The 27,387-nt window shown below is 40.7% G+C and overlaps 2 protein-coding genes across 2 annotated transcripts in view; both read right to left on the bottom strand.

Annotated features, from left to right (window-relative positions):
* Window positions 1-26,277, bottom strand: part of apba2b (amyloid beta (A4) precursor protein-binding, family A, member 2b) — a 38,665-nt gene extending 12,388 nt beyond the window's left edge. Inside the window, exons 1-6 of the mRNA XM_034680081.1 lie at window positions 25,568-26,277; window positions 20,389-20,469; window positions 18,978-19,017; window positions 16,814-16,959; window positions 6,319-6,354; window positions 3,676-3,762 (exon numbers count right to left, since the gene is read on the bottom strand). Coding sequence (XP_034535972.1) covers window positions 3,676-3,762; window positions 6,319-6,354; window positions 16,814-16,959; window positions 18,978-19,017; window positions 20,389-20,469; window positions 25,568-25,822 — 645 coding nt within the window. The 5' untranslated portion in view covers window positions 25,823-26,277. The remainder of the gene's footprint in view (window positions 1-3,675; window positions 3,763-6,318; window positions 6,355-16,813; window positions 16,960-18,977; window positions 19,018-20,388; window positions 20,470-25,567) is intronic.
* Window positions 25,845-27,387, bottom strand: part of LOC117810455 (amyloid-beta A4 precursor protein-binding family A member 2-like) — a 53,346-nt gene continuing 51,803 nt past the window's right edge. Inside the window, exons 4-6 of the mRNA XM_034680302.1 lie at window positions 26,798-27,027; window positions 25,949-26,140; window positions 25,845-25,901 (exon numbers count right to left, since the gene is read on the bottom strand). Coding sequence (XP_034536193.1) covers window positions 25,845-25,901; window positions 25,949-26,140; window positions 26,798-27,027 — 479 coding nt within the window. The remainder of the gene's footprint in view (window positions 25,902-25,948; window positions 26,141-26,797; window positions 27,028-27,387) is intronic.

Raw genomic sequence — 27,387 nt, forward strand, 5'->3', positions numbered from 1 at the left:
AATATCTGTGCCTTTAAATGTCCTGCTGTAGTTAATTGTGATGCAGGATGAGGAGCAACAGATTTTCTGACCGTAGCTTTGCTTCGATTTGTAGTTGTGTACCTTTTTAGGAAAGTAGAATTATCTTTCTTTAGTAAACAAGTTCATAGAGACTAGAGAAGAGCTTTTTGTTTGTTAGCTGTCGATATTTTGAATAAATTCTTTAATTTTATATCGGCATCCCTTTCAGTTTTTGGAATACATGCACCTGAACCTGTTTTAGAAAGCTCGAGTCAGAAACATCACGTCCTGCAGAGGAGGCAAAGAAGATTTTTGCTTAAAGCTGCCATTAAAATTAGCATGAAAGAGACTCAGTAATTTAAACCACTACTTAAGGGTGCTGCTGCTGGACAATGAGGTATTAAAACAATACACAATATGCACCAATAGACAAAACACTGCATCACAATACAACTGACAAATGATATAACAATTAATAAATCCCCACAGTGAGCCTCTTGTCAGCGCTTTGAGGTTTTATTTTTGAAGTAGTTACTCTTCTGTTTCTGATCATTTTTTCTACATGTGTGCTGGATATATGTTTCCTTGCTGCCTGATCCTTTAAAGGCATGGAGTGAGACCACAGTGTTTGTGATTACAAAACAAAAACATCCATAAAGGCCTTCTTTAGATTGGATTCAACACTAGTGTATGATCTGATTACAGTCCCGTACTGTAAATTAGATTTTGAACACACGATCATCCGTAACAAAACAAACAGGAGCACAAAAAAAACTGGAGAGGGCTTTGGATATCAGAGTGTTTTTGTTGATGAAGCTAAGTGATCTGAACTGCGTAATCATGTTTGTTCACTCAGCTGAATAATTGTCCTGTGTCATAATGAAGATTATATGAGGCATTGTTTCTGCACACAGCTATGGAGCTGCCGTCGAGAGGACGTGGACTTACAAAGACGACAAATCAGTGGGTGGAACTTGTATTTGTTCATGTTTACGATAAAATCATAAATGTATTTTAGTTCACCTCATGTTGAGCTTGATGGTTTTATTCATTCAGCATTAATTAGTGTTGTTGTTGCAGCCACCTTTAGAGATGGTCACATTATAAATCAATGCCAGAAACCACATGAGAGCTGCATCATCGAGCGGGTAAATTGCAGAAGAAAGCTTTTTAATCAGAACGTCTCTTTGAAAGAGGATCAGGACCAGTGGCAACCAGATGGAAAAGGGAGGAAGATCCACACTGCATTGCAGCACATTGGTTTCTGCCAGGCTGCTGCCCACACACACACACACACACACACACACACACACACACACGCACACAAACCGCATTCTGACAGCTAGACAGCAGCTCAGACTGATATACCGCACATGACTCATCTATCACATGTACATTTTAGTGCTACTGTGAGCCCGACGCTCTATATATGATCCAAAAGAACTGCAAAGCCCTCAGAAGCGCTTCTGCTTCTATCAAAGACTCGACCTCTTCTGAAGACTTGAACTGCTGTTTCTCACAGCGTCTCCGAGTAGAGCTGAAAGGCGAGAAAACTTTGACAAAGTACCTGCGAGAGTGAGGAGGAGCCCTGATACACGTACTCATCTGACAGACTTTAATGTTTTAGTCAAAAAGACATTCAAAAAGTCAAACGATGAGTTGGATAAGTGCATCGTTAAGAAATGAAGAAACAAAACAAAATTGAAAGCAGTCTGTAAAGAGCGCAGGAATGAATCTGAAAACTTGAGATAGAATGTGTGCACTTCTGGTTCCCTCATCTCAAACAGTGTTCTGTTGTCTCTTGTTCTGTTGTCTCTTGTTCTGTTGTCTTTTGTTTATTTCTTACACAGGATTTGGGTTAGATGTCTGGAATGAAAGACCACAGCTTTGGAGATTTTCTTGTTTTGTTTCTCGGCATAAATTTGTCTGTAAATCCAAAGCAGAAACCTCTGATGTTGAAAAATGCAGCCAATGCAGAAGTACAAAAAACTGCAGCCACCCCTGAGGCTGGCTCTTAAAGTCGAGGAGAAAGTGCACACTTACAGGAGAATTAAACATGTTTCCAGTTTGGCACACTGAAAAAAAAAGGATTTGGTCTCTGGAACTTATTTTTTATTCATTTTAAATGCATGAGGTGGAATTTTTCCATTGTAACTCATCCCTTTGGATTAAATAAAGGCTAAGAGTTATGCAAGTTAACATTTCCAATATGGCGACCACCATTGCTGGGCTTCTTCATGCTTATGAAGAAACCACTAGGTGACACCTCTGAGACTACAACCATGTTTATACAGCCTCTGGTAAACACACCACTTGTAAATTGTGACACATGAGGCTGAGGTTGTTTGGAGATTTGATCTCATTGCACTGATCAGGGACAAGTTAGAAAGTTGATGTCCAAAGCATGTGGTTTAGTCTGAAGTTTAAGGGCTTGAACCAGCTCTTAGGTTTAGACTTCCGGGGGAACTGACACTGGGATTCACTCTCTCTCCTCTCTCTCCTCTCTCTGCCTGTCACTTACTTTAACTCTTCCTGTCCCATTTAAGTTACTAACCATAGTCCTTTCTGGAGTCCCTGAGCTCCCTTGTCTCGTAGGTTCCACTGGATCTCTCTGTTGTAGATGGCCTGCTGCTGTGGACGTGCCAGACTCCAGCTGCTACAACTACTACTATCCATCTCACCACTATCATCTCTCTCTCCAACCTGGTCTCTGCAGATGTGTGTCTAACATGAGTCTGGTCCTGCTGGAGGTTTCTGCCTGTTAAAGGAAGTTTGTCCTTGCCACTGTAACTTGCTAAATGCTGCAAAGTGCTCTGCTCTGAGATCAGATTGAGTCCTGTCTGTAAGATGGGACTGGATCTTATCCTGTCTTGATGTTTGGGCTTTGTTAATAATAGAACATAGAGTACAGTCTAGACCTACGTTGTTTGTAAAGAGTCTTTAGATAACATTTGTTGTGATTTGGTGCTATACGAATAAAGACTGATTGATGTATGTGACTTTACAGTAGTTAGAGTTTAGTGGCCTGAGCTGAGTTTTTACTTCTGGTAATTCTATTTTCACCACCAAAAACATGAAAGTGGAGTTAATAAGAAAATCTTGCTGAGGAAAACATAAGCCTCATAGACTTTTTTAGCTGCAGAGCTTAATTACTGCAGAAGTCCATTAGCATTCAGTTGAGAAAAACCAGTACGCTAACCTTTTAGTAAGCTTGAAAAAATATATCATCACAGCAGGATTTGATCATGAATTTTAAAAACACAGCAGCCTTTTAACAAATGACTCATTCAGTTCAGATGCAGGTGGTTTTGGATAATCATACTGCTGTTTAGGTATGAAGAAATTATTCTGTACCAAATATACAAGGTTGGCAGATTGTGGTGCACTCAAACAGCTTGCACTGCGACACGGACAGATGTTTCGTGCAGCATTTCTAGGCTTTTGCAAATTCTGTCAGTGACATCATGAGATGAAATAAATAAATAAAAAACAATCAGTGGCGAGCTTTCATAACAAGTGGTGTGTGTGTCGACAGTTATAGGACGCAGTTATGTCAGCAGTGACACACCCCTGTTATGCAGTCCTGTGAGGCTTAATGGGTGCAGAGATTTTATTCACACAAGTGTAAGAGAGTCTTTGGACGGGATCCAGAGACTTCTGCTCGCTGGTACTCACCTGTGAGTCTGCATTGAGGACTTTGATCCTCTGGGTGGAGATGAACAGGTCGACCTCAGTCAGGGTTGTAGCATCCCCGTCTGCACTCTGCAGCAAGATAAAGGAAACAAAAGAGTTTGTCAGATCGTCTCCCTTGACTTTGACTGTTCAGGGTGTTTGTTTGTACCTGCCTTGTCTGCTCATGATAAACATGTGTTTGTGTTAAAAGCAGGAGAGTATTAGTTTAGATATCTGCATGCATGAAGAGTTAAGGCTCCATCTTGAGAGATGCTTGTTACATGGACAGGTTGTTGAGTCTTGAGGTGAGGTGAAACAAGCAGAAAAAGCAAGCGTTTGGCAGTGGTGTTAATATACATCAACTGTCCTGGCACGAGGACGCCGAGCTGGCACAGAAACACAAGACAGCTTAGCACTAAACCCTGACCAGCTGGTTGTTTTACCAGCGAGAGCAATGCAGCCTCAGCACAGAGCAAGCATGCACACATTTCCTTTCCCTCCTTCTCCACTGTGACGGCTTATAAAACTGTATTTGCTTTTTGCCTAATTAAAACTGCCTGATGCACTCTGAAATATGTCACTGATGCTAAAAATATTAATCAAACACATACAGTTGTAATTAGCGCTGCATGTATTTGAAACTATGGCTTGTACCAGTCATTAGCACTGTTATTTCTAACTCCACTAATTGACTCAAGATGCACAGGTACAAACAAATGATTCGGTGTTATAAATCAGATTCTTGTGCAGCTTGTTTTCCAGTGTCAACTTTATTAAGAATGAGTTCCTAGAGTTTGTTTTAGCTGCAAACAAAACAAGTCTGCATTTTTTTACATCATGTTAGCATGTAGGCGCAGCTAACTGATTGTGTAAACATCAGTGAACGCAGCCGGTCTCACCATTGGAGTCCATTTAAAGCATTGCTCTTAAGGGGAGGTTACAATCAGATTTTACTTTGATTGTAATCTGTGTGATCGATGCTTTTAACTGGATGTCTACTAAAAAAAGGAAGGATTAAAATGTGCTACAGACATAAAAACAAATGAATATTGGATCATGCATGAGTGGAATCCATAACAAGGTCTATTTCTTCAAATATTGAACTTATATATGTATTGTTATATATCCTGAGTCGTTTATTATGAGGCCTAAAACTCATACCTGCTGCTCTCAGGTGATAATCCTAATCCACCAAGGTGTTGACAGCATAAAGACATGATCTAGGAATTATAGCAAGGGTAACTTTTTACTTCAGACGAGAAAGAGTTTATTAACTACAGAAAAGTTTGGCCTGCACCATAAAACAAACCCCTACATTTGTTGTGATTTACTGTATGACTAATCTACCCAAACACACCACTGAACCTCCTACTCTTCTTATTCTTGAGTAGAATATAAAAAATCTAAAATCTTTCACTGCAAAATCATATTTATAGCATTTATATCTTTATCCTTGACTTTATCCTGTGCTCATATACAGAGCAAAGAACTGATTGAATAATTGAATCTCATATTTCTAAAGAACTACAGCTTGTGTTAGTAAAGACCTAGACCATCTTTGGGTTCGCCAGACTCTCAAATCTATTTTGAATAATGCTGAATGAGACAAATGTGGTTTCAAAGAAATGCTGAGAATGTCCGCTGTAACTGAGTTTTAAAACTTGTTGATAGGATAAGCAGTCCAAAAGTTGTCAAACATTTAAGAACAAGTAGCCCGCGGCGGCTGTATAGGTCTTTGAGGGTTAATGAAGTACAATACCACAAGTTATTTTACTACTTAAGTGTGTTATTACTCTTAACATCTATTAAATCAGTCTGGGGAAAGGAGTCCAGCACGGGTCTCTAAATTGGTAAAAGCAGTTAGAAGTAAATTAAAACAAATAATCAGGCTGATTTTGAACTTGACCTTGAATTTAAATGTTCAGTTTAATGTTAATTGTTCCTGCGATCAGGCTGATAAGAATCTGAAACCATATTTCATTCAATATAAGATTTTATATCAATTTGGGTGCTTATGCAAATTAGGATGAGCAAGACACCAACATGGTGTGATCATCCTGTTGGGATTTTAATTCCCATAACCACACACTCATCAAATATTATCCCTTACTGGAACAACACACAAATTTTGATCCCAGGAAACTGCTACAGAGTGTTTGCACAGGTCGAAACAGAGTGATAATGGCACTACATTAAAAACAACGTAATTATTACAGACTAAAGTTTCTTTCCAGTTTCCTGTAGATGCTCACACCTTAATCCTTGGTTTAATGTTAAGTCCTTGCACAAGAACATGCTATATTCATGTCATTTAAATATTCTATTTTAGTTGTGCATATTGGACAGTAAAGAGACAGTTATAAAATCAGCTGTGATTGTTTAGGGTGACTGCAGTTTGAGTAATATCCTTTAAGACTTATCAAAGACTCACTGCCAAATGTTAACGTCTTCAAAAAACAAAACATTTGTCCTTATTCTTAAAGATATATCCAAGATTTCTTTGACTAAATAAACACGACAGAGGCGGCAAAAACATAGATGAGAGAAGAAACACAAAAACAGGCAGAATATGAATGAAAAACCAAAAGAAGAGAGTGGAGGGGAAAACGGCCACAGGGTCTTCCTTTTGCTCTGTTTATTACACACCGCCTTTTTCTTGATTTTGGCAGCCTTCTGTACCCTCTGGCAGGCAGGCAGGCAGGCAGGCAGGCAGGCAGGTAGGTAGGCAGGCAGGCAGGCGTTGGGACAGGACAAGGTCAGCAGATACAGGAGCACGAAAAACAGGAGGAAGAAGGAGGAGGAAATAAGGAAGGTAAATAAGGGAAGGTAAGACAGTAAAGCCCCAAACCAAACGGCAGGTGTGCTATCGCTAATCTCAGCAATAGAGAGAGAGAGAGAGAGAGAGAGAAAGAGAGAGAGAGAGAGAGAGAGAGAGAGAGAGAGAGAGAGAGTGTAAGAGAGAGAGAGAGAGAAGGAGGAGTGTGTGAGTGTTTGTGAAGATAGCGGTTGCACAGCCGTGTTGGTTATCAGATATAAATCAAAGCAGCAATTACAGAGGGTAATAATTGCTTTTTTTCTGTTTTGAACACAACAAATCAAAAGCGTGCAGACATGAATCGACCGTGTTCCTGCACTTTTCACATCTATAATATAAATTAAGGGTCTGGATGGTAGTTTGAAGATGTTTTTGTCATATGAGTAACATTTTAAGTGCTGGCTTTGTGCTCAAAACATTCAGGGAGAGGAAAACAGACGGTAACTCTTCCAAAACGTCAATCTATGCCCAGTCTGAACTGCTTACACTGCTACTACCCCAGGTTAATGTCACGGTTTAAATGCTATGACTATTAAAGAAAACTTGTTTAAATGCAACCAACAACCTGAAGCTCAACTTGTTCAACTACATGACATGAATTATGTTGGAAAGATGTTGTAAGGTGTTCTACTGCTGCTGCAGAAAGACACCAGCAAAGTGACAGCATTGTTAATGGAAGTGTATTGCATTGATATGTGAAAACTAATGTAGCTCTGTTTCTCTGAATTAACAAGATACTACGCGCCTCAGTTGCACTCTATGAGGATCCAGCATTTATTGATTTTTAATATTATCTATCTATATTGTCTGATTGTCTCTTGAGTCACCACGTAGCCAGCTTTAATGCAGCATGCCGTATCTGCTCAGCTGATCCTGGAGGAATGCTGCAACTGAAGGAGATCAAAACGGGCCTTATGTCTAAACAACTGAAAAGTCCAAAGGTGCTGCGCAAAGTTGACAAACTAATAACAACACTATCAATTATAGTTGGTTCTGGTTCTGTTTGCTTGACTTGGTTCTGGTTCTGTTTGCTTGAGTTTGGTTCTGGTTCTGCTTGCTTGAGTTTGGTTCTGGTTTGCTTGAGTTTGGTTCTGGTTCTGTTTGCTTGAGTTTGGTTTTGTTTACTTGAGTTTGGTTCTGGTTCTGATTGCTTGAGTTTGGTTGAGTTTGGTTGAGTTTGGTCCTGGTTCTGCTTGCTTGAGTTTGGTTCTGGTTTGCTTGAGTTTGGTTCTGGTTCTGTTTGCTTGAGTTTGGTTTTGTTTACTTGAGTTTGGTTCTGGTTCTGATTGCTTGAGTTTGGTTTTGTTTACTTGTTTGGTTCTGGTTCTGATTGTTTGAGTTTGGTTCTGGTTCTGTTTGCTTGAGTTTGGTTTTGTTTACTTGAGTTTGGTTCTGGTTCTGCTTGCTTGAGTTTGGTTCTGGTTTGCTTGAGTTTGGTTCTGGTTCTGCTTGCTTGAGTTTGGTTCTGGTTTGCTTGAGTTTGGTTCTGGTTCTGTTTGCTTGAGTTTGGTTCTGGTTCTGTTTGCTTGAGTTTTTTTTTTTTTACTTGAGTTTGGTTCTGGTTCTGCTTGCTTGAGTTTGGTTCTGGTTTTGTTTACTTGAGTTTGGTTCTGGTTCTGATTGCTTGAGTTTGGTTCTGGTTTTGTTTACTTGAGTTTGGTTCTGGTTCTGCTTGCTTGAGTTTGGTTCTGGTTCTGTTTGCTTGAGTTTGGTTCTGGTTCTGTTCTGTGGATAGGTTTGCAGTTTTTGTTGATTTGTACAATAAAAAAGTTTGATTAAAATACTTAAAAGTAAGAATGGTTTTGTAACAGAATAAATGCACAAAATTGGGCAATTCTAAGGCTTCTCATAAAAACAGTGTACGTAAAATGGTTTTCAACGCACAAACCATTAGTTTTTGTAAAGTTAAGTTAAAACATACGGCTTCAAAAGATCAAATAGAGACAAGCTGTCGGCCATTAGTACAGTGAGGGACAAGTGGGTAGAGCAACTTCCACTACTCTATAACCCAGGCCCTAATGTCGCAGTGGATGAAAGGCTAGAGGCGTTCAGAGGTTCCTTCCATTTTAGGCAATATCTGCCTTCCAAACCAGCTAAATACAGCATAAAAACCTGGGCAGCAGAAGAGGTGTCTCCTGTTAATTTATCAACATCACTTCATAAACAAAAATCAAAATGAATAAAAATCTATGTCATGTAAAACTATTGTATTTATATTTAAGTCTTTCAAATGTACATTAAAAAAAGCTTTAACATGAATTTTCATAAAAAAAAGAGTGAGTTATCCTCATTGAACCATGATCTGTGAGGATTAAAGAACACCATTGCACTAAATATTGATTTAAATGGTTAGTAATGGAGTTAATAATGAGATTAAACAATTTTTATTGAGATTTTTTTTAGTTCCGACACTTCTGGATAATTCAACATGCCCCGGGTCAAGTTGACCCACGAACATTATTGCTGTCCCTAGAAACGAACATAACAGGAGGGTTAAACCCAAAGTTAATAAAACTGTATTAATCTGAACAACAGAGGCATGTTTACTTCCTTGTGTTGCCTTTAGGTGCTGCTGGGATTTTATTGTTTGCTGTTTGTTGTAAATACAGAAAAGAATAACAGAATTTTTTTCTCATGTGACTGCAACATGCTTCTGTATTTTATGAAGGTTAGATTGGATGATTGATTCCATCACTACCATATTTTCTGGAAGACCAGATAGGTAGAAATTCTTGAACATATTCATAATAACTTATTTAGAGTCAACATCTTTAACAGGGTGGAATATAAATGAAGAAATAATAGGTAAAGGGGTGCAGGTGGCCTAATGGTCTAAACAGTCCAAAAATATAACTTAAAAAAAAATAATAATAAATGGTAAAAATAAAGCAGTTACAAAGAAACAGCTGAAAACTGAGCCACCCTTTATTGATGAATGGATCAAAATAATACATGACCATGTTCCAAAAGGACAGATTAACCAAATCAGACTCTAAGATCAGACTTTATCTTGTTCTTATTTCCCTGAACTAATTGTGCACAATGGATAGTCCTGCAGTCATATTGATGCTAAGGTTCTGAATTAAAAGTGAAAGCTCCTCAAATAAAGAATTAAAAAAACAATCAACAAACTCACTGAAGCCAGAGAAGGGATAAAGCCCTTCGCAAGGATTTCAACAGTGTGCTTTGGGGTTTGCTCACTGGGCTGCATAAAAAAGTCAAGTCACTATGTTTGGAATTAAACAGCTTAGATCAACATGGCGGCAGTTTTACACGGCTAATGTGCTAACAGCTTGATTAGCTCATCAGTTATTCTGGTCTTGGCGCGGTCCCTGCAGGGGTTCATCTTACACTGATAATCTTTCGCAATACTCTGTAATCTTTCAAAATCAACTCTTTCTGTACTTTATAAAGTTCACGCTGAGCCGCTGCCACTCTCTCCATCTGCCATCGACCAGAGGAAATAATCTTGACCTTCATTTCATTACAGAGTGTGAGACTGGAAGTCTGCCCGAGCCACTGTGCCGAGCTGCTGCTGCTGCTGATATGGAAGTAGAGAGGAGGGGAGAAAAAGGAGCGGGGTGAAAACAGCCCAAAGGGGAGAGGCTTTTTTTGGGATTGCAAAGTTTCTCCATGATCAGCTCTCACGCAAGACAGACATCTGAGGTTTTTCAGCAACATCTATGAGGAGCTGAGCAGGGAGGGGATAGTGAGCAGGAGAGGGAGAGAGGGGGCGAACGAAGCTCTATAAATATTACATCAAACAGAGTGAACATCATGCCAAAAAGATCTGCATAATTAACCTACACAGCCTTTCTACACGTTACCTGGAACACTACTTTCATCACTACAGGTCCTAAATGCTTGTATGTACCCCGCGTGTGCTTGTTGAGGTTAATTTGGAGCAATACAAACAAGCGTGTTGGCACATTAATGAACGTGGGATCACCTTTTTAAGTAGTCGCCTGTGTCCATTTCAAAGTCAAAGATTAAATGTGGTTTTATGTACAGCAAAGCCACTCGTTTTTCCACGAGGGACATATCAAGGAGATAATGGACGACTTCTTGTTCAATGGACCCGTTCCAAGCAGGAGGAAGCATTAAAAGAGAATAGGCAACTGTTGCCATGGTTTCATCCTGACAAGACTTTTTTCACAGGGAGGGAAATTGTGCATGAAAGAGTGAGTGAGAGAGAGGAGAAGCAGATGAAGACGGGGAGGAAGAGGACTTTTGGGGGTGAAACCAGCCAACAGGCTAAAAGTCTATCAGATCTGCTCTGTCACTTTCCCTCTCACCATTATTTGATCTATAACACCCTTTGATTGATGCCCCCTTTCATATTAAACTGATATCTACAAAATGTGATCCCTCTTTGTTTAAAGCAGCGACTTGGAGGATTTGGTTGGCTTGACGTCATTTCAGTCATTAATGCGCTAAATGTTTGAACACATTGGTGGGTTCACAGAAGACTCACGGTTCCTAGATCCTGAGCCTTTCATAGTATTGTTATAAGTAGGGTATTACTTCCTACCATCTAATGTGATTGCATTTACATCACTGATAGCACAGAGTTTGATCCTTGTTAAATGGAAGGCTGCTGGTCCCCCTCCTTTATACAGTGGATTAAGGAAGTTCTATGGACACCATTCATTGAGTACGTTGACAAACTTCCATTCCCAGTCTTTTAATGTACGTGACAACACACCTACTTATGGTGTGTTGTGTCTTTGTATGTCACATGGTGTTTCACTGTTCTTTGAATCTGAATCTATTTTTAAAATTGTAAAACACTTTGATTGAATGCACTCTATACATAAGATTATTATTACTGTTGTTGGTGTTGTTGTTGTTGTTGGTGTTGGTGTTGGTGTTGGTGTGTGTGTGTGTGTGTGTGTGTGTGTGTGTGTGTGTGTGTGTGTGTGTGTGTGTGTGTGTGTGTGGGTGGGTGTGGGTGGGTGTGGGTGGGTGTTGGTATTGGTATTGGTATTGGTGTTGGTATTGGTATTGGTGTTGGTGTGAGTCTATATGTCGGTGAAGGTGTATGGTGGACAAGTGTAAACATGTCAGAGTGGGTGTAAGGGATACCCACTACCTGTGAGATCAAATTAACATAACTGTAATGTGAATGAACAACACAGGATCTATGAAATTAAATTTGATTTCTTTGTTTTGTTTCTGTCTTTTGCTTGTTTGTTGTGTTTTTATTTTTATTTTATTTTTTATTCTTTGGAATCAAGACGACTAATTATTTGAATCACAGGATGTACTGATGTATTTGGACCTGTACACTCAATAAAATTAAATTATATAAAATAAAAAAAATATTATTACTATTATTATTATTGTCCCCATTTTGCAACTGACCTGGGTTTACTTGCTCTCCTTTCTATCAAATACGAGCATTTTATATAACTTGTTAGTACCTCACAGCTGAAATGTGTTTTTGTGTTATTCATTTATTGGTTTGTTTGTTTATCTATTTATTTATTTATTTATCTATTCATTTATTATGTTTATTTTTGGGGTTTTAAAAAACAATTTCAATGTAACTTATTTATTTTTTATGATTTATTTATTTTTTATCTTGTGTAATTTGTTCAAATTCATGACCACTTATTTAGGGCCCTTTGTTGGCAATATTACGGTATTGTTATAAAATATAAATACAGTGTTAAAGAAGAAAAGTTAATATGACAAATTTGTTATGATATATAACAGAACAAAACTCACTTGAAACAATGTCTGAAAAACTGCCAGATATGATAAACTGCAACCAAATCTTGAGTCTGGTTTGTTTTGATATGCTCCAACAGTTTTAAATGGTTCAAATGAACAAATTAGTAACTCTCTTAGATGAAGACTTCATTTTATTTAGGAGACAACAAGCAAGACTGAAACTTCATTTTTCTTTTTTTCAACAGAAAATGTTGTCTGTATTGCTCAATTTAAGGATTCAAAACAAGTGTTTTTTTGTGTTCATACTAAAACTCTTGTTCAGTATTTGCTCAAAGATTGCTCATTTAATGATCGTGCTGCTTCTAATCTTGACATTTACATTTCTGGCATAATTATATATAATTACTTTGAGTCATAACAAGTAAGCCCAAGTCCTTTAAGCAACAAATTAATATACAATGCAACTCATGTTCTAGCTCTAGGACCACTAATTCTAATTTTAAAGAGACGTCAAAGAACGACGCATCAGCCTGAGAAATGAAAGGACAGGATTTGGGGAGAGGGGGACGATCTGAAGTTTTAAAAGCCAAAATTTGAGCCCATGCATTTCTGCAACCAAACATGAGGAACGTTAAAAACAAGGTTAATATGAACACATGTAAACAGTTTCAATACACCACAACAGATCTCTCACTGCTATGAAGTGTGTTTGCTTTTCATGCTCTTCTCATGTTTGCTGATTTTATGCACTTTGAAACGAATCAATAAAACCCTGCTACAGCACAGAAAGTTCCTCCGTCTCTCTTTCTCTACTTTCCTCAAGCTTCGGCTTTCTAAAAGTAGAATACTGCACGGGAGGTCATTTAATATTTAGAAATACAGCCAAGCCTTGTGTTCACATGGGAGGGAGATAAAAGAGACTGGTGTATGGGTAGCAACTGTGCTCTAAAACATCAGCACTGCATTATGTCATCACGTCACGAAACAATCTGCTTTGATCAAACAAGTCTTAGTCCACGAAACAGACGGAGGAAAAAAATCTTCAAGTCTTACTTCTGCTGAAATATGGAGATGGTGAGTAGCTGTTGGACACGAGCACTTTAGGGGGAGTAACCGTGATGAACACATCAATCAAGCTAATCCAAATGAATATGAATGCACTGGTTCCAATTCAGAGTTCTTCTTCTGAAACTGCAACTGAAAATCATCATCACAGCAACATAAAGAACAGCAGGGTGCAAGAGTCATCAGGAGAAATGTAAGGCTCGCCTGCCAGCAGTCCCATTATCACAGCAGCTGAGTGTCGGCCCTGCAGTCCAATCCAGCCAACTTCTATCTGCCCTACAAGAGCACTCACGCTGAATCCACTTTGACCATAAAGCCTTGATTTAGACACAGGCAGCCCCATTATCCATGTAAATTTCATAACGAGCAAACTGGACCTCACTGAAAACGAATAAAACCTCATAATAACCATTGAGTTTGAACGGTCAGCCATTAAGACAATATGCTGGAATTATAGTCCTCCTCTTGTTTGTCTGAAATGGACAACAAAAAGCATCTAACATTTGCATTATTAGGCATAATTAGCAGCTGGACACATATGGAACAAACCAGACTATAATATCATGCTGTCACCTCTGGGAAGAGGAGAGAGAACTGACATTGTTTAAAAGGGCGGGACAGCAAATCAACAACACTAAATGGATGCTGTCACCTGGGATGTGAACAAAACCTTGCAACAACACCTTTTAGAGTCTGAATTAAGTTTCAGGAGGACCACAATTTAAATATATCCTCTGGGCCCCTCCAATGACTCGGGTAGTTTGTGACACTACCAACACAAACCTCGAAGCAAAGTGTTTGTCTGTACAGCAAGAAAGTAATAAGAATATTCAGAGGAGAGGGTGTTTTGTCAACTAAAACAAGTGCTTGATTTAATGGATATAAAGGCACCCTACAGAAAAAAGCCTCTTGGCATGATTGTAGGAGTTGTTTCTTGTTTGTCATATAAATCTATTTAATTAAATCCATTTAAGTTGCAGCTTTGAAAAGAGTGCCGACATTAAGGATGACTAAAAGCTGAGAACTGGATGCTCTCCTGACACTCCCTACTACAGAAACCAAGTGATTCCTGGCATTAAGCAATCAGAGGAGAAACAGCCCGGGACTAAAAATGTATTTTGTATGTCCACCTCATCTGGGGAAACATAAAGATAAGATGAATCTGACCAAAGAAGACTTAAAATAAGGGCGCTGTTAAAAACACAATTCAAACAAGGAGACAAAAACACACAGCCATCCTTTGATGTCGGAGGCTTGTGTGAGGAATAAACCGAACGAGAAATGAAAGTCACAGACTGTCTGTCTTCAAAAGTAACTGCAGAGCGTTTTATGATGACTTTCGTTTTTTTTTCTCTTTAAACTTTGTTTTGTTTGTCTTGTTCATTCTCTTTGGTCTTTCATTCCCGCTTCCCCTCACTTTCTTTTGAAGATCTGTCGACCACTGCTCTCTCCCTGTTTCCCTCTTTTTCTTCAACTAGAGAGAATATTTTTTTTCAAATGCAACACATGAAAAGAAATGTCCCTCCCTTTTCCCTGGTATTAAAACAAGGGATGGGCTGTACTTCTTTTTGTGAATGAAGCTTCAAACAATTTAAAGCAGGTTCACTTTCTGTGTTTTACCAATCAGCTAAATGTAGTCCTGCAAACTCCTCAGAATGAAGTTTCTACATTTGCAACAACAGCCTGAATTTACAATTCAGTCCCTGGTATTTTGATCAAAATGCAGGTACAGTTCCTCAAGTTCCCTTAAAAGTTCTTGGTTAGTTGGAAAGACTTTGTGGTGGAAACTAGCTTTTAGCTCCTGAATATTTTTTGTCGAATAAGATAAACAATCTCATAGTAAGGCAGTTCTTGTTTCTAGACCAATGTGTTTTTCTTTTTTACCTCTACATGTTTTGACTACAAACCTCCTGCAGTCTTCTTCATGAGAGGCACATGGTGACGTGACTTGTCTGTCAGCTGATTTAAAGGAGGTCTGGTCGTCCTACCTGAAACGGCGGGGCGACCACGCTGCCTGTTGTCCAACAGTTTTAGAAATCCATAATATCTGCAACCCTCACCACACTGACCGATGGCCTCACTGAAACTGCAACCTGGAACAACTTTGTTCAGCTACAGCAACAAATCGGACATCATCATCATCCTCGGCCCCAAAACATCTCCCTCACTATTAATTATGCCACTCTGTCTCCATCACCCCATATTCGTAACCTCGGCATCATTTTAGACCCCAACCTCACTTTTGGACAGCATATCACCCACATCTCCAGAATTCTTTCACCTGAAAAACATAGCCTCACTCCGCCCACTACTCTCCTTCTCTGCCGCTGAAACTGTGATCTATGATTTCATCACCTCCAGAATAGACCACTGTCACATTGGACTTCTACCAGATCCGTGTCCAGTCTGTCTCTGATCTGCTGCGGTCCAGCTCCATGCTCTCTCGTCGGTCAACACCCAGCAGTTGCGTTCTCAAAACGCAGCACGGAGCAGGACCGCCGGACAGCTGGAGTCATGTGATGAAGGTTTTCCCACAGTAATTACTGAGTCAAGGATTCTCCTCTTCCTCTCCTCACCCATGTTGTCTTTATGGTCCTCTGAAAACCTCTGACCAGTTGACTCCAGGCCTGGCTCTGCTCATCATGACGGTTTGTTGTTGTAGTTAAGTGAAATACGATCTGGTGATAACACAGAGTTTTATTCTGAAAATTAACCGGATGTTTTCATGTTGTTTTGGTGTCTGACTTCCTGTCCTGCTCCATCTGTTCTGTCGAGTTTGATGCGTCGTGCTCCGGCTCCAGTGGAAGTTAACACATTGACTAGAATAGAAACCTATGACCTCTGGTACTGTGACAGATCAGAGACAGACCGGACACGGATCTGGTGGAATTTGGCCGTAACAGCATGTTATATGGTTCATCATCCAAAGTGCTCAATGAACTCCAGTTATTCAGAACTCAGCTACCCGTCTGCTCACTTACTCACTGACTTACCACAATCACATCACCCCTGTCCTCAAACTCATTAAGTACAAACTCCTCTTCCTCACTTACAAAGCCCTCCATAACCTTGCCCCTATCTCACGGACCTGCTTCACCCTCACAACCCCCCCCCCCCTTGGTCTCCGCTCCTCTGATGAAAACCTCCTCTTCCCACGCTGTAGGACCAAGCACCGAACCTGCTGCCCCCTCCCTCTGGAACTCTCTCTCCAAACAGATACGTAACTCCACTGACCGACCAACATTCAAGTCCCGACTCAAAACCCACCTCCTCAGAACAGAAGTCTGAAGAAGACTGCAGGACGTTTGTCGTCAAAACATGTCAAGGTAAAAAAAAAACATCACACTTGTCTATTAAGAAGAAGTGTCTGACTATAATGTACGGTATCAGACCTAATGAACCTTTTGGAACTAAGATAAACAATCTGTTAAATTCCTCAAGAGGGAACAATAACAGAATAAGAAGGAAAAGTGCAGCTTTAGAAAGGAGGCCTTCAGGCCACAGCTAAACCCAGTGTGCATGTGTGTTTGTGTTTTCATGTGTGAGTCAGTGTCTCTGGGTGAGAGTGGGTGCGCTTTTGAGTACCTTGACCCTGCTGACAGCCTCCTGGGCCTGCATCATGCGTATGTTCTTGGAGGGGTTCCTCTCAGACAGCAGCTGAGTGGAGCCCAGGTAGTTAGCAGCAAAGATAATTCCATCAATCAGGTCTTCTGGCTCACAGGGTCCTGGGACTGGGCCAGAGAGAGGAGCAGTGAGGAAGGTGATTAAAAGAGGGGGGGGGCTTGGAGAGAGGCAGAATGCAGTTAGACGAACAGGGTAAGAGAGAGTATTGTATTGACAACTTCATACTTTCACGTGACATCACACACTTATGGAACCGCCCCCCTGGAGGGCAAAAAGATTTCCTACATCTACAGGCTATGGGGAAATGACCGGACTCTGTTGCCAACTACGTGTTTAAAACTTTTTAAAATGCCTGACAGTTGTTGTTGAATCATATGAGCAAGCTGACGAGGAGCCTGGGTTCTGCTTCTTAAAAGCATCTGAGAAAGAAAATCCTGAGAGGAGGAGATGTGGATTTATTCTATTAGAGACTCTGCTGTCCCTGGTGAGGGAACAAAACAAGGATCATAGTCCACAAGTCTTTGAGCGAACATTCATTAATGGTAAGTTGAAGTAAACCAAGAATATTTTAATTCATGTACGTTTAGTCAATGTTGTTCTGACATGGTCGGTGTGCATGGACCGATGTAAACAACTCCAGCGGTAACTTGTTGACATCACCTAGCTTAGTATTAACGTTTCTGTTTTAACCCTCCTGTTATGTTCGTTGGGTCAATTTGACCGGGGGCATATTTAATTATCAAAAAGTTTCAGATCCCCAAAAAATCCCAATAAACATTTTCTTAATCTCATTACTAACTCCATTACCAACCACTTAAATCAATATTTAGTGCAATAGTGTTCTTTAATTCTCACAGATCATGGTTCAATGAGGATATCTCACTTGTTTTCAATGAAAATTCATGTTAAAAAAGTTGTGTGTGTGTGTCTGCGTGTGTGTGCGTGTGTGTGTGTGTGTGTGTGTGTGTGTGTGTGTGTGTGTGTGTGTGTGTGTGTGTGTGTGTGTGCGTGCATGCAGTTGCAAAGAAAGAATTAGTATTTGACACTTCTGACCCCTTTTAGCCCCACTTTGACTGCTGGCTCAAATTGACCCACTGACAGTATCTATATAATATAAACATGCAGGGTTGGGGGTTGCAAATATGTGAAATCAACCATTTTCATTGTGTATGTTCATTTCACCTATTAAGCCAAGCAGAAGAAGTTTCAGAGTGAAAAAATACTTAATTTTCTTTTTCTTTTTTTTTTACTTTAAAAAGGGTCAATTTGACCCGTGACATAACAGGAGGGTCAAAAGCCGGACACTTTTATCCTGACAGTCTGGTGATAAAGCGTTGGAAGGTAAGATGAGGAGAAGGTTAATATTTAGTGTTGAAGCTTGACAGTGAACTTTTGGGAGGGAGAGACGGATTTACACGTCTGCATGAAAGATATCAGTCACCTTTGCTCTGATGATGAAGATATTCTCACCCTACACCCCTCAACGGCAGCATTACTGACCCGACCGGATCCAAAATACATTCAGCTGTCTGTACTTTTATAGACGTTCATCCTGGCGGGGGTGTAAAGGGAAGGATTCTTGTTTAGATAAATGTAAAAATCACCAGTGTGAAGTTCTGGGGATATAAATATGCCTTATTCTGAAGAGATGGACGATTAACATGCCTGTGCAGCAGCTCCATAGAGCGTTCAATGGAACCTATCATTTTACGATGCACTTTATACCTTCCAGGTCACATGACTGAAAACTATGAATTCCAGCCAAGCAATGAAGTTCAGGGGCTGGATAGGTGGAGATAGTGGTCTGGGGTGGGATGGAGCTCTGAGATGGCCATTGGCTTTGAGTTGATGGAGGTGCAGTGCTGGGCTGGGATTAATCTGCGTGTGTGATATGGAGATGGGCTCTCTCAGCCATCCACTCAGGGACACAATGTGCTGTCATGATCTGAAGGAGCAGACAGGCAGCTAAGCCCCTCACATATTATTAGGCCAATCATGTGGCCAGTGGCAGGGGAAGCGTTATAACAGGCCTTTGATGTGACAGATGGGAGGGGAGAGTAACATTTGGAGTGGTTTCATTCATTCCACTTAATTTCCAAACAGGTGCGCAGACGGATTAACTTACCGTCAACAAAGCTTGGGAAGGATGCAACCTTCTTTGTTGGCTGGAAGACAAAAGGAGGAAATCACAGGTAATGATTGTAAGTGGATTCACAGTGAATTAAGCGGGTTAATGAAGCCTCAACGAAACCATGCAACACCTTAAGGATCAATTCTGTTTGAAAATGTCAAGTGGAGCACTTGGCTGAAATCTGCTGCATTCATCGAGACATACTGTATTCAAACAACGTCTGATTTCATGCAATCAATCAGCAAACTGATGTATTTCATTTTTATTACATCACTTTTTGAAGGGGGCTGTTTTTTCTTGAAGTGAAGCCTGAGAAAAAGATAACATAAACGAGGAGAATCAAAGTTAACTGCACATCATGTTCAATCACCTCTGTCTCCTCGCTGAGATTTTCTGAGACAGAGCCGGTTGCATTTTATTGTTTTGGTTCCAGGATTGCGTAACAGAGATTGTGATTTCTCTCTGACCTTGCACAAACACGCAAGTCAACCCTCCCACCGTGGGCAACATGATGCCCTTCTGCTTTTTGGATGGTAGTTGGTTTTTCACAAACTGCCAAGACAACAGACTGTTGCAAACAGTGTGAGCGCCTCAAAGCTTTAAATCAACACGGCATGTTTTCAAAGCGGTTTGAAGAGTCACATTTGCAACCGGCATGATTTTTGTGACATTTCTGTCTGCATTACCAGCAACATTGCTTCTGTAATCAAGAAAATTAAGGCCTGACCTAACAAAAATAATAATATGATTTCTGTAAATAAATTATGTTTCAGCGAGGATCAGCAGCCTAATATTTGAACAACATTTTAGCAATGCCCCGCACATTATTCACATGCAATCATTGCTGCAGACCTCGATATATGCTCCTTGCTCAAGGGCACAGCAAAAGTAGGCGTGGAGACAGTACACAGTGTTACTCATCCACTTCACACATTGATATTGCTGTGGGATGTGGCATCGAGCGGATGAAAAAGAAGCTATAGACGAGATGGCTGTGGAGAGAGCTCTGAATAGTGAGGTGATTCATTAGATTCAAAGACTCATCCCACTGGATCTATTGGCTCCTGTAACCTGCTTGCTACACATTCAGAAAGTTTACTCTGCCCAAGGACAGGGAGGCGTGGGTTTAGAGCCTACACAGGAAGCATCCACTGCAGACATCTCAGTGAAAAATGGCTCTCATAAAAACAGCAAGCACACATGCGGCTCAATTACCGGGATGCTGTAAGCAGAGGACACGAGCTGGGATTGTAATTACACAATTACTAATTTACTCACACACAGACACAGACAGTCACACACACACACACACACATTAAAAACAAACATATTTTATCTACAGCCGAAATGACCTTGCAACAGATCTTGAGGATGATCAAGGAAGCACTGCGACAGACAATCTTACCTCTGGTACATTGTTGTTCTCCAGGGGGACGTTGAGGTCGGAGCGTTGTTGTTTTCTGGGTTGCTCTGCACCATTGCTCACCTGGCAGGTCAACACAGAAGCACAGGTGAGTTTAGATAAGGAGTAGAATAAGGATAAACAGAACAGTAAAGGAGAAATGTTGTAGAAAAACATTGAAAACATCTCTTTTTTCTGGGGCTGTTTTTGGCTGCAGAGGTTCAGGAAAAGTTGATGGATTACAGTTAAGCGAGGACCCAAGTTTAAGAAGTTGTGTGTTGAGTCTTCCGGTTAAAAAGCTGCAAGCATATGGCTAAGTTGTGTCTTTGACTCGTCCTCCAGCAAGCTCTTTCTTTTGTCTCATCTCATCTCACGCATATGTACCTGTAAAGTGTACATCCAGCATATAATCACTCTGGGGGAGGATTACATTTATCCCTTTGGATATCCATCTTGCAGTCTACAACCGCTCATTAACATTCCATCGTATAACTGGATGAAATGAAATCCTTCAGCCAATAAAACCTCCTCCTCCTTTGTGCAGCATGAAAAAGTGAAATATGGAGGAATAGTCTATACTGTTGTTCTGCATCTGGAATGGAAATTAATTACAACAAACATGACATTAGTGGCCTCCTTTGCAAAAGAGAGCTGAACATAAAGTCCGGATTAGTATTCATGATGCTGCCCGACTCAGTCGTGCAAACATCCATTAAAGAGATGAGATTTATGTCGCTGTTTGTTGGGACGGTATGCAAATAATTGATGTTTAACAAGTTACATTCATGTACAGGACACAGAGTGACTCCAGGAAAAACCTTGTACATGCCTTTGTCTGTAAGATAAATAAACTTTTCCCTCCATAAATCATCACCACATCAGTTTTTGTCTATTAGTATAATCAGCATTCACAAGATCAGGGCTAAGAGGACAGATTTGGCAAGATGTTTTTTTTTAACCAAGTATTGTACTTCTTGAACTTCTTGTCAGATCATCTGAAAGGTAGATATGTACTTATGAGACATACATCTATCAAGTAAGATATTTTGTGGAAGTGGTTGGTCTTAGTGGAACAAAACTTTCTACTGTTAACAAAAGCTCTAGAGAGGTTTCTGATTCCTTTCCACACATTACGCCTGTTTTAGAGTCTTTACATCGGCTGCCTGTTTCTTTTACTAGTTTCTAAGGCACTGGGATCCTATCTCATCCCCCTTCCCCCAACCCCCTCATCGCTTACTTTAACTATACCTGTCCCATTAACCATAGACCTTTCTGGAGTCCCTGAGCTCCCTTGTCTCATAGGTTCCTCTGAGCTGCCATCAGCGTCCTCCTGCTGTGGACGTTCCAGACTCCAGTTGATACGGACGTGCTGGACTCCAGCGGCAACAGGTACTACTACTCGTCTCATCACTATCACCACTCCCTCTGTCTCTTATTCTCCTCTATCCCTCTTTACAGACCCAACTGGGTCTCAGCAGATGGCTGTCTGACATGAGTCTGGTTCTGCTCCAGGTTTCTGCCTGTTAAAAGGAAGTTTTCCTCGTCACTGTAACTCGCTAAATACTGCGAGGTGCAATACTCATGGTGGATTAAGCTGGTGTTGGGTCTCCGTTCATAATTTGACATAGAGTGGTCTAGAACTACTATGTTTGTAAAGGCGTCTTCAGATAACGTTTGTTGTGATTTGGCGCAATACAAATAAAGATTGATTGATTGTATGGCCTCGCATCAGACCATATCTCAGATATGTATTTAATGTGTGAACCAGGAAGGCCTCTCAGATCCTCTGGCTCCTCTCTTTTAGCTGTTCCTCAGAGCAGAACAAAAACTTTCGGTGACGCTGATTCAGCCACGACGCTCTGAAACGATAGAACAGCCTGAGAGGAGCTTGAGATATTGAGACATTTAAAATTAAATTAAAGACCCATTTATTTAGTCTGGCTTTTTATGTATGATCTTCATATAATTTATAATTTAAATGTCATTTTATATTCATTTATTTATTTATTTACATTCTTTTTATTGATTTTCACATTGAAAACAATAGCTCAGGACAGCTTAACATAATTTTTGGCATAGTTGGTCTAATAGTCACATCTAGCATTCATCAGTCCAGCATAGGACAGTTGTATTGTACATTAGTCGAACAATCCATAAGCCCTTAAGTATCTTCATTATAAATTGCACTTAATATTTAGAAGATTCAGAGGTTTCTCCCATTTTCTCTTAAAAAGATGAGCTCTTCCTCCAATACAGTATCTCAACTTCTCTAAAGTGACAACATCAGATATCAGAGATTTCCACAATATAATGGACTGTTATTCATCTCCCACCCACTTTGTCATTATAGCCTTCCTTGCCAACATTAAAAGAAATTGAATTATTTCATTTTGTGTCCTCAAAGAGTCTGGTACACTTCCAAGTGGTCTAGTATTCTATTCTATTATTTTTAAATGTATTTTATTCCTTCAATTTTTATTATCTAACTACACATTTCATTGTTTTTTTATCTTTATCTTTTTTATTGCCTTAGTTATAAACATTTGATCTTTTATTTACTTATTTCTTCACTATTTCCTTTTATTGTTTATTTACTGTATATACATTTTATTGCAATTGCTGTGCATTAGTCTCTACTTCTAAATCCAGTTTTTCTTCATATTTAGTCATTATGTACTTTTTTTTTTTCAATCACTATAAAGCATTTTGTATTCCTTTTGATTTGTCTGAAAGGTGTTCTATAAATTAAGTTTGATTCATTGAGTTCCATGCTAAAGAAACTGGAAGGAACATATCTGACAGAAGCTGCAGTGTATCATGGGAGATGTAGTCCAAATAATTTGGCTGACCATTGTTTGTTGATCATACATCACAGATAATCCAACAGGAACAGATTATTGTGGTTTAGAAGAAGACCACAATGTTGTGCAGTAAAGTCTGCTTTCTTCAAACCCAGCATACAAACACAATGTGAGCGGATGACCTCCTTCTGTTTTCTTACTCTTCTCTTATCATAATCTCTCGGCTTCACGCTGTGCTGCAAAGCTCTTATTCAATTCTTTGTTGTCCTGGTTCATTCAGAGGTCACGCTGAAGTGCTGCACAGAGAACGTTTCGTTTGATAACAGAGGACGAAACATCTTAGCGAGACTGGGAATCATCCAAATCTGCAGTGTACTGTGTATCCTCCCAATATAATCTGTGCTGACTGACCCACTTCTGCACAGTGAGTGTGGAAGCACATGTGCACACTGTGGGGCAGGTGTGATCAGCATGCTGCCCACAGGAGACCATCTCTGTTCTCCTTTTACCACCAGAAGATGGGGGAGCTTTGAGTGTGTTTGAGCCTATTGATGTGTCTGTATTGTGTGTGTGCATTCATCCAGGTCTGAGAGAGAAAGATGAGGAGGGGGACATCTCAAGGTAACATGGGGGAGGGGAAAGGCTGCAGCTCATCTCTGGAAAGGGATGAGCAACATGTCATCTGTAACTCATCTTCACCACAAAGCTCTTTAAATCACACAGGATGGCAGGAGTCTCTGTCACACAGCATTTCAATAACCTGAATGTGCAGTACATTTCCTGCAAATGCTCTGATTAGCGTTACATTATTGATGCTGTTAGCGACATGATCCCTTTATTTCATCTGTGTGCATTTCACTGTGAATACAGTGCTGTTTAAAAACACTATTAACAGGAAACTCTGAGCCACCTGATTTCACTTGATTAGACTAAAGGTGCATTTCTTAGATTCCTTTGTATTATCATCTTGGGTATTGAGTGAAAAACACCTGCCAATGTTGCTTATTCTCTCTGTGTCTTTGGAGTGCAGCCCAGAGCTACATAATCTGTTGTTCTTCTGGCACCAGAGCCGTGGATGTGAAGAACTAAACTCTATATTAGCTTGGATTTGTAGTACCTGACTTTGACGAGGTTGGGAACTAGAAGCAAAACTGACTTGTGGTAAAATGCCACACCACATTATGAGGACAGGATATGTTATGGACATGGATACTTTTTTTTTTTACAGTGGATAGGATGAAAGAGAATATCACATGTATTTATTCTACTCAGAGTATAAAACCGATATAGATCAATACTGATTGAACATCTGCATTAGAAAATAAATTCTCTCTGTCCCGCCTTCCTATTCAAACGTTTCGGCTGAGTTTTGCTGCAAGTCACAGACACATCGACGCACAAGTATGTGGTGCTCATGTCCACGTCAGCCCCTGCTGTGTAGGAGCGACGCAGAAGTATAAATCAGCCTTCACCCAGTGTGGTAAAGCTGATACTGTTAAAAAGACCTTGAATCCCTTTTAATCTCATGTTAACAGCTCAGCTTGTCATATTACTTAAGGCTGTCTTAATCAACAAATGTAACGACTTTTGACGTCAGGAATGATCGTTTTTTTGTGAAAATCAATAAAAAATGTTTAAAATAAATAAATACATAAATTCTCTAACAAAACTTAAAGTTAACAAACTCAAAATATGCATCAATAGTTATTTTTTATAGAGGATTTCATAAAATATAACACTTTGAAATTTCAAAGCATGAAAAATAATTAATTATAAAACTCATGATTCATGACCGTTGGTGATATAGAGATACCATCTAGCTTTGTAATCACTAAATGTAAGGTTTTTTTATTCTGGCTGTTAATTTGGAATCATTTATTTCTAGCCTTGGACAGCATTATTATAATCATTGTTTTAACAACATTTTTTGATCTAATTTATTGTATTTATCTGATCTTTTTAACTTAAACCAATTTTTTATTTTGCTTTCTACCCTTACTTGTTTATTTATTTTTTTTTAGATTTTGCTGTATTGATTTTATTTTATTTGAAAGTAGTTTTTAATCATTTTTAAAGATTATTTTACAAACTTCTGTTGTTTTCTGTCTCTGCTCTATTGCGAAGCACTGCATGTTTGTCTCTATGAAAAGATGCTATCTAAATAAAGTTGAGTTGAAATGACTGACAGCTGATGGGAGTAAAAATTAGTGAGAATCTTCCAAGTTCACTGTTTTAAGATTACCAACTAATTACTCATTAATCAGCCTGTTCTGAAACATACAATCTCAAGCATCTGAAGTGATGCTGCTGTGAATGTGTCAGTATAGGGGAGTCAGTTAAAAGCACGGGCAGTTAAAGTCTTTGTCATAAAAACAGCTCACCTGCTCCTGTTGCCATCTCTGCCGGTCTTCAGGGGAGCGTGCATGTACTTTGATCCCCCTCTGCAGCTCTGGGTTGTTGTGATGCATGGACGGCAGGTTCAGGGACTTGGGCCTGCTGTCATGGCGGTGGTGGGCTGGTGGGTAAGGGGCTGGGTCAGGTTTGGGGTGAGAGTAGTCGCTTGGAGCGGGGTCCTGTGCCAGCTCCTCCGGGCTTTGGTCAGTGCAGCTGCTGAGACTCCCCATGCTCATACTCATCTTGATCTCTGCAACTATTTGGTCAATGTCCTCCTCTGCTTCCTCCCCCGTCTCCCCCTCCACCACCAGCACCTTCCGGCTGCGGTATGGAGAGACTTGCACCGAGTTCCCATTGTCCTCCGGTACATAGTAGTCTCCGGTGTAGGACCTGCCATGTCTGTCCTCCTCGTCCCCTTCCTCATCTTCCTCCTCATTAGGGCAGTAGTCCTCACTCTCCTCCTCCTCATCATCATCGTCGTGGGTGTCTTGCAGAGGGGGAGGGTGGAGGTGATGAGGGTGGTGGTGGTCCAGAATGGGTTCAGGTCTTCCATTGTATATCTGTTCATCCGGGTCTTGTTCCACCACGTCACAGCGGACCTCCCCTTCTCCCTCAGCCCACTCCTCCACCCTGTTCCTCTCCCGTCCCTCCCACTGCTCCTCCCTCACCTGATCCTCCTCTTTCCACTCCTCCCTGGCCTCCTCGTCTCCCTCTCTCCACTCCTCTCTCACCTCTTCCTCCCCCTCTCTCCACTCCTCCCTCACCTCTTCCTCCCCCTCTCTCCACTCCTCCCTCACCTCTTCATCCTCCTCTCTCCACTCCTCCCTCACCTCTTCCTCCCCCTCTCTCCACTCCTCCCTCACCTCTTCCTCCCCCTCTCTCCACTCCTCCCTCACCCCTTCCTCCCCCTCTCTCCACTCCTCTTTCACCACTTCTTCCTCCCCCTCTCTCCACTCCTCTTTCACCACTTCTTCCTCCCCCTCTCTCCACTCCTCCTTCACCTCTTCCTCCCCCTCTCTCCACTCCTCCCTCACCTCTTCCTCCCCCTCTCTCCACTCCTCCTTCACCTCTTCATCCTCCTCTCTCCACTCCTCCCTCACCGATTCTTCCTCCTGCCACTCTTCCCTCACCACTTCTGCATCCCGCCACTCCTCCCTCCCCTCCTCTTCCTCTCTCCACTCTTCCCTCCCTGCCTCCTCTCCTTCCTCCCCTTCCACCCATTCCTGCTCTCTCACCTCCCCCTCAACCTCTCCCTCCCCAGCCCAACCCTCCTCAGCCTGTTGGGCTTCATTGCTCTGCTGCTTGGAGTTATTGTGGTCGTTGTGGCTGTGGTTGTGTGCGTGGTCACACTCTCCCTGGCTGCTGCAGTCCATACCTTCCATGTAGCTGTCGTCCTCAGGACAGTAGCGGATGTAGTAGGTCGTACCTTCATCCTCCTCTGCCAGCCCTGCGGGGATTTATCACCACAAAGAGACATGATTTTTCAATACACAGGGCTTGTTTATGGAAACAACAATAGCTACTTAATTACTTAAAAGAGGGAATCAAAGAGTTTAATTCTGGGTTCAATCAAAGGTTCGCCTCCAACAATTAATCTTATTGATGTCTCTGTTGTGTACAGCTTCTTTACAACACAATCCCAACTCTGCTATGTTAACGCTGCAGAGGTGAGGTGTTCAAATTTGAGGGGATGATTTGCCAAATTACATCTTTGCTTGAATTCACACTCACACACAAAAAAACAGTGACTCAGGCAGCAGTGGCATTTCATCAGACTGACAAATGACTGCTTTTGTTGATGGTGCTA

This window comes from Notolabrus celidotus, chromosome 3 (assembly GCF_009762535.1).
Source record: "Notolabrus celidotus isolate fNotCel1 chromosome 3, fNotCel1.pri, whole genome shotgun sequence".
Taxonomy (NCBI): Eukaryota; Metazoa; Chordata; class Actinopteri; order Labriformes; family Labridae; genus Notolabrus; species Notolabrus celidotus.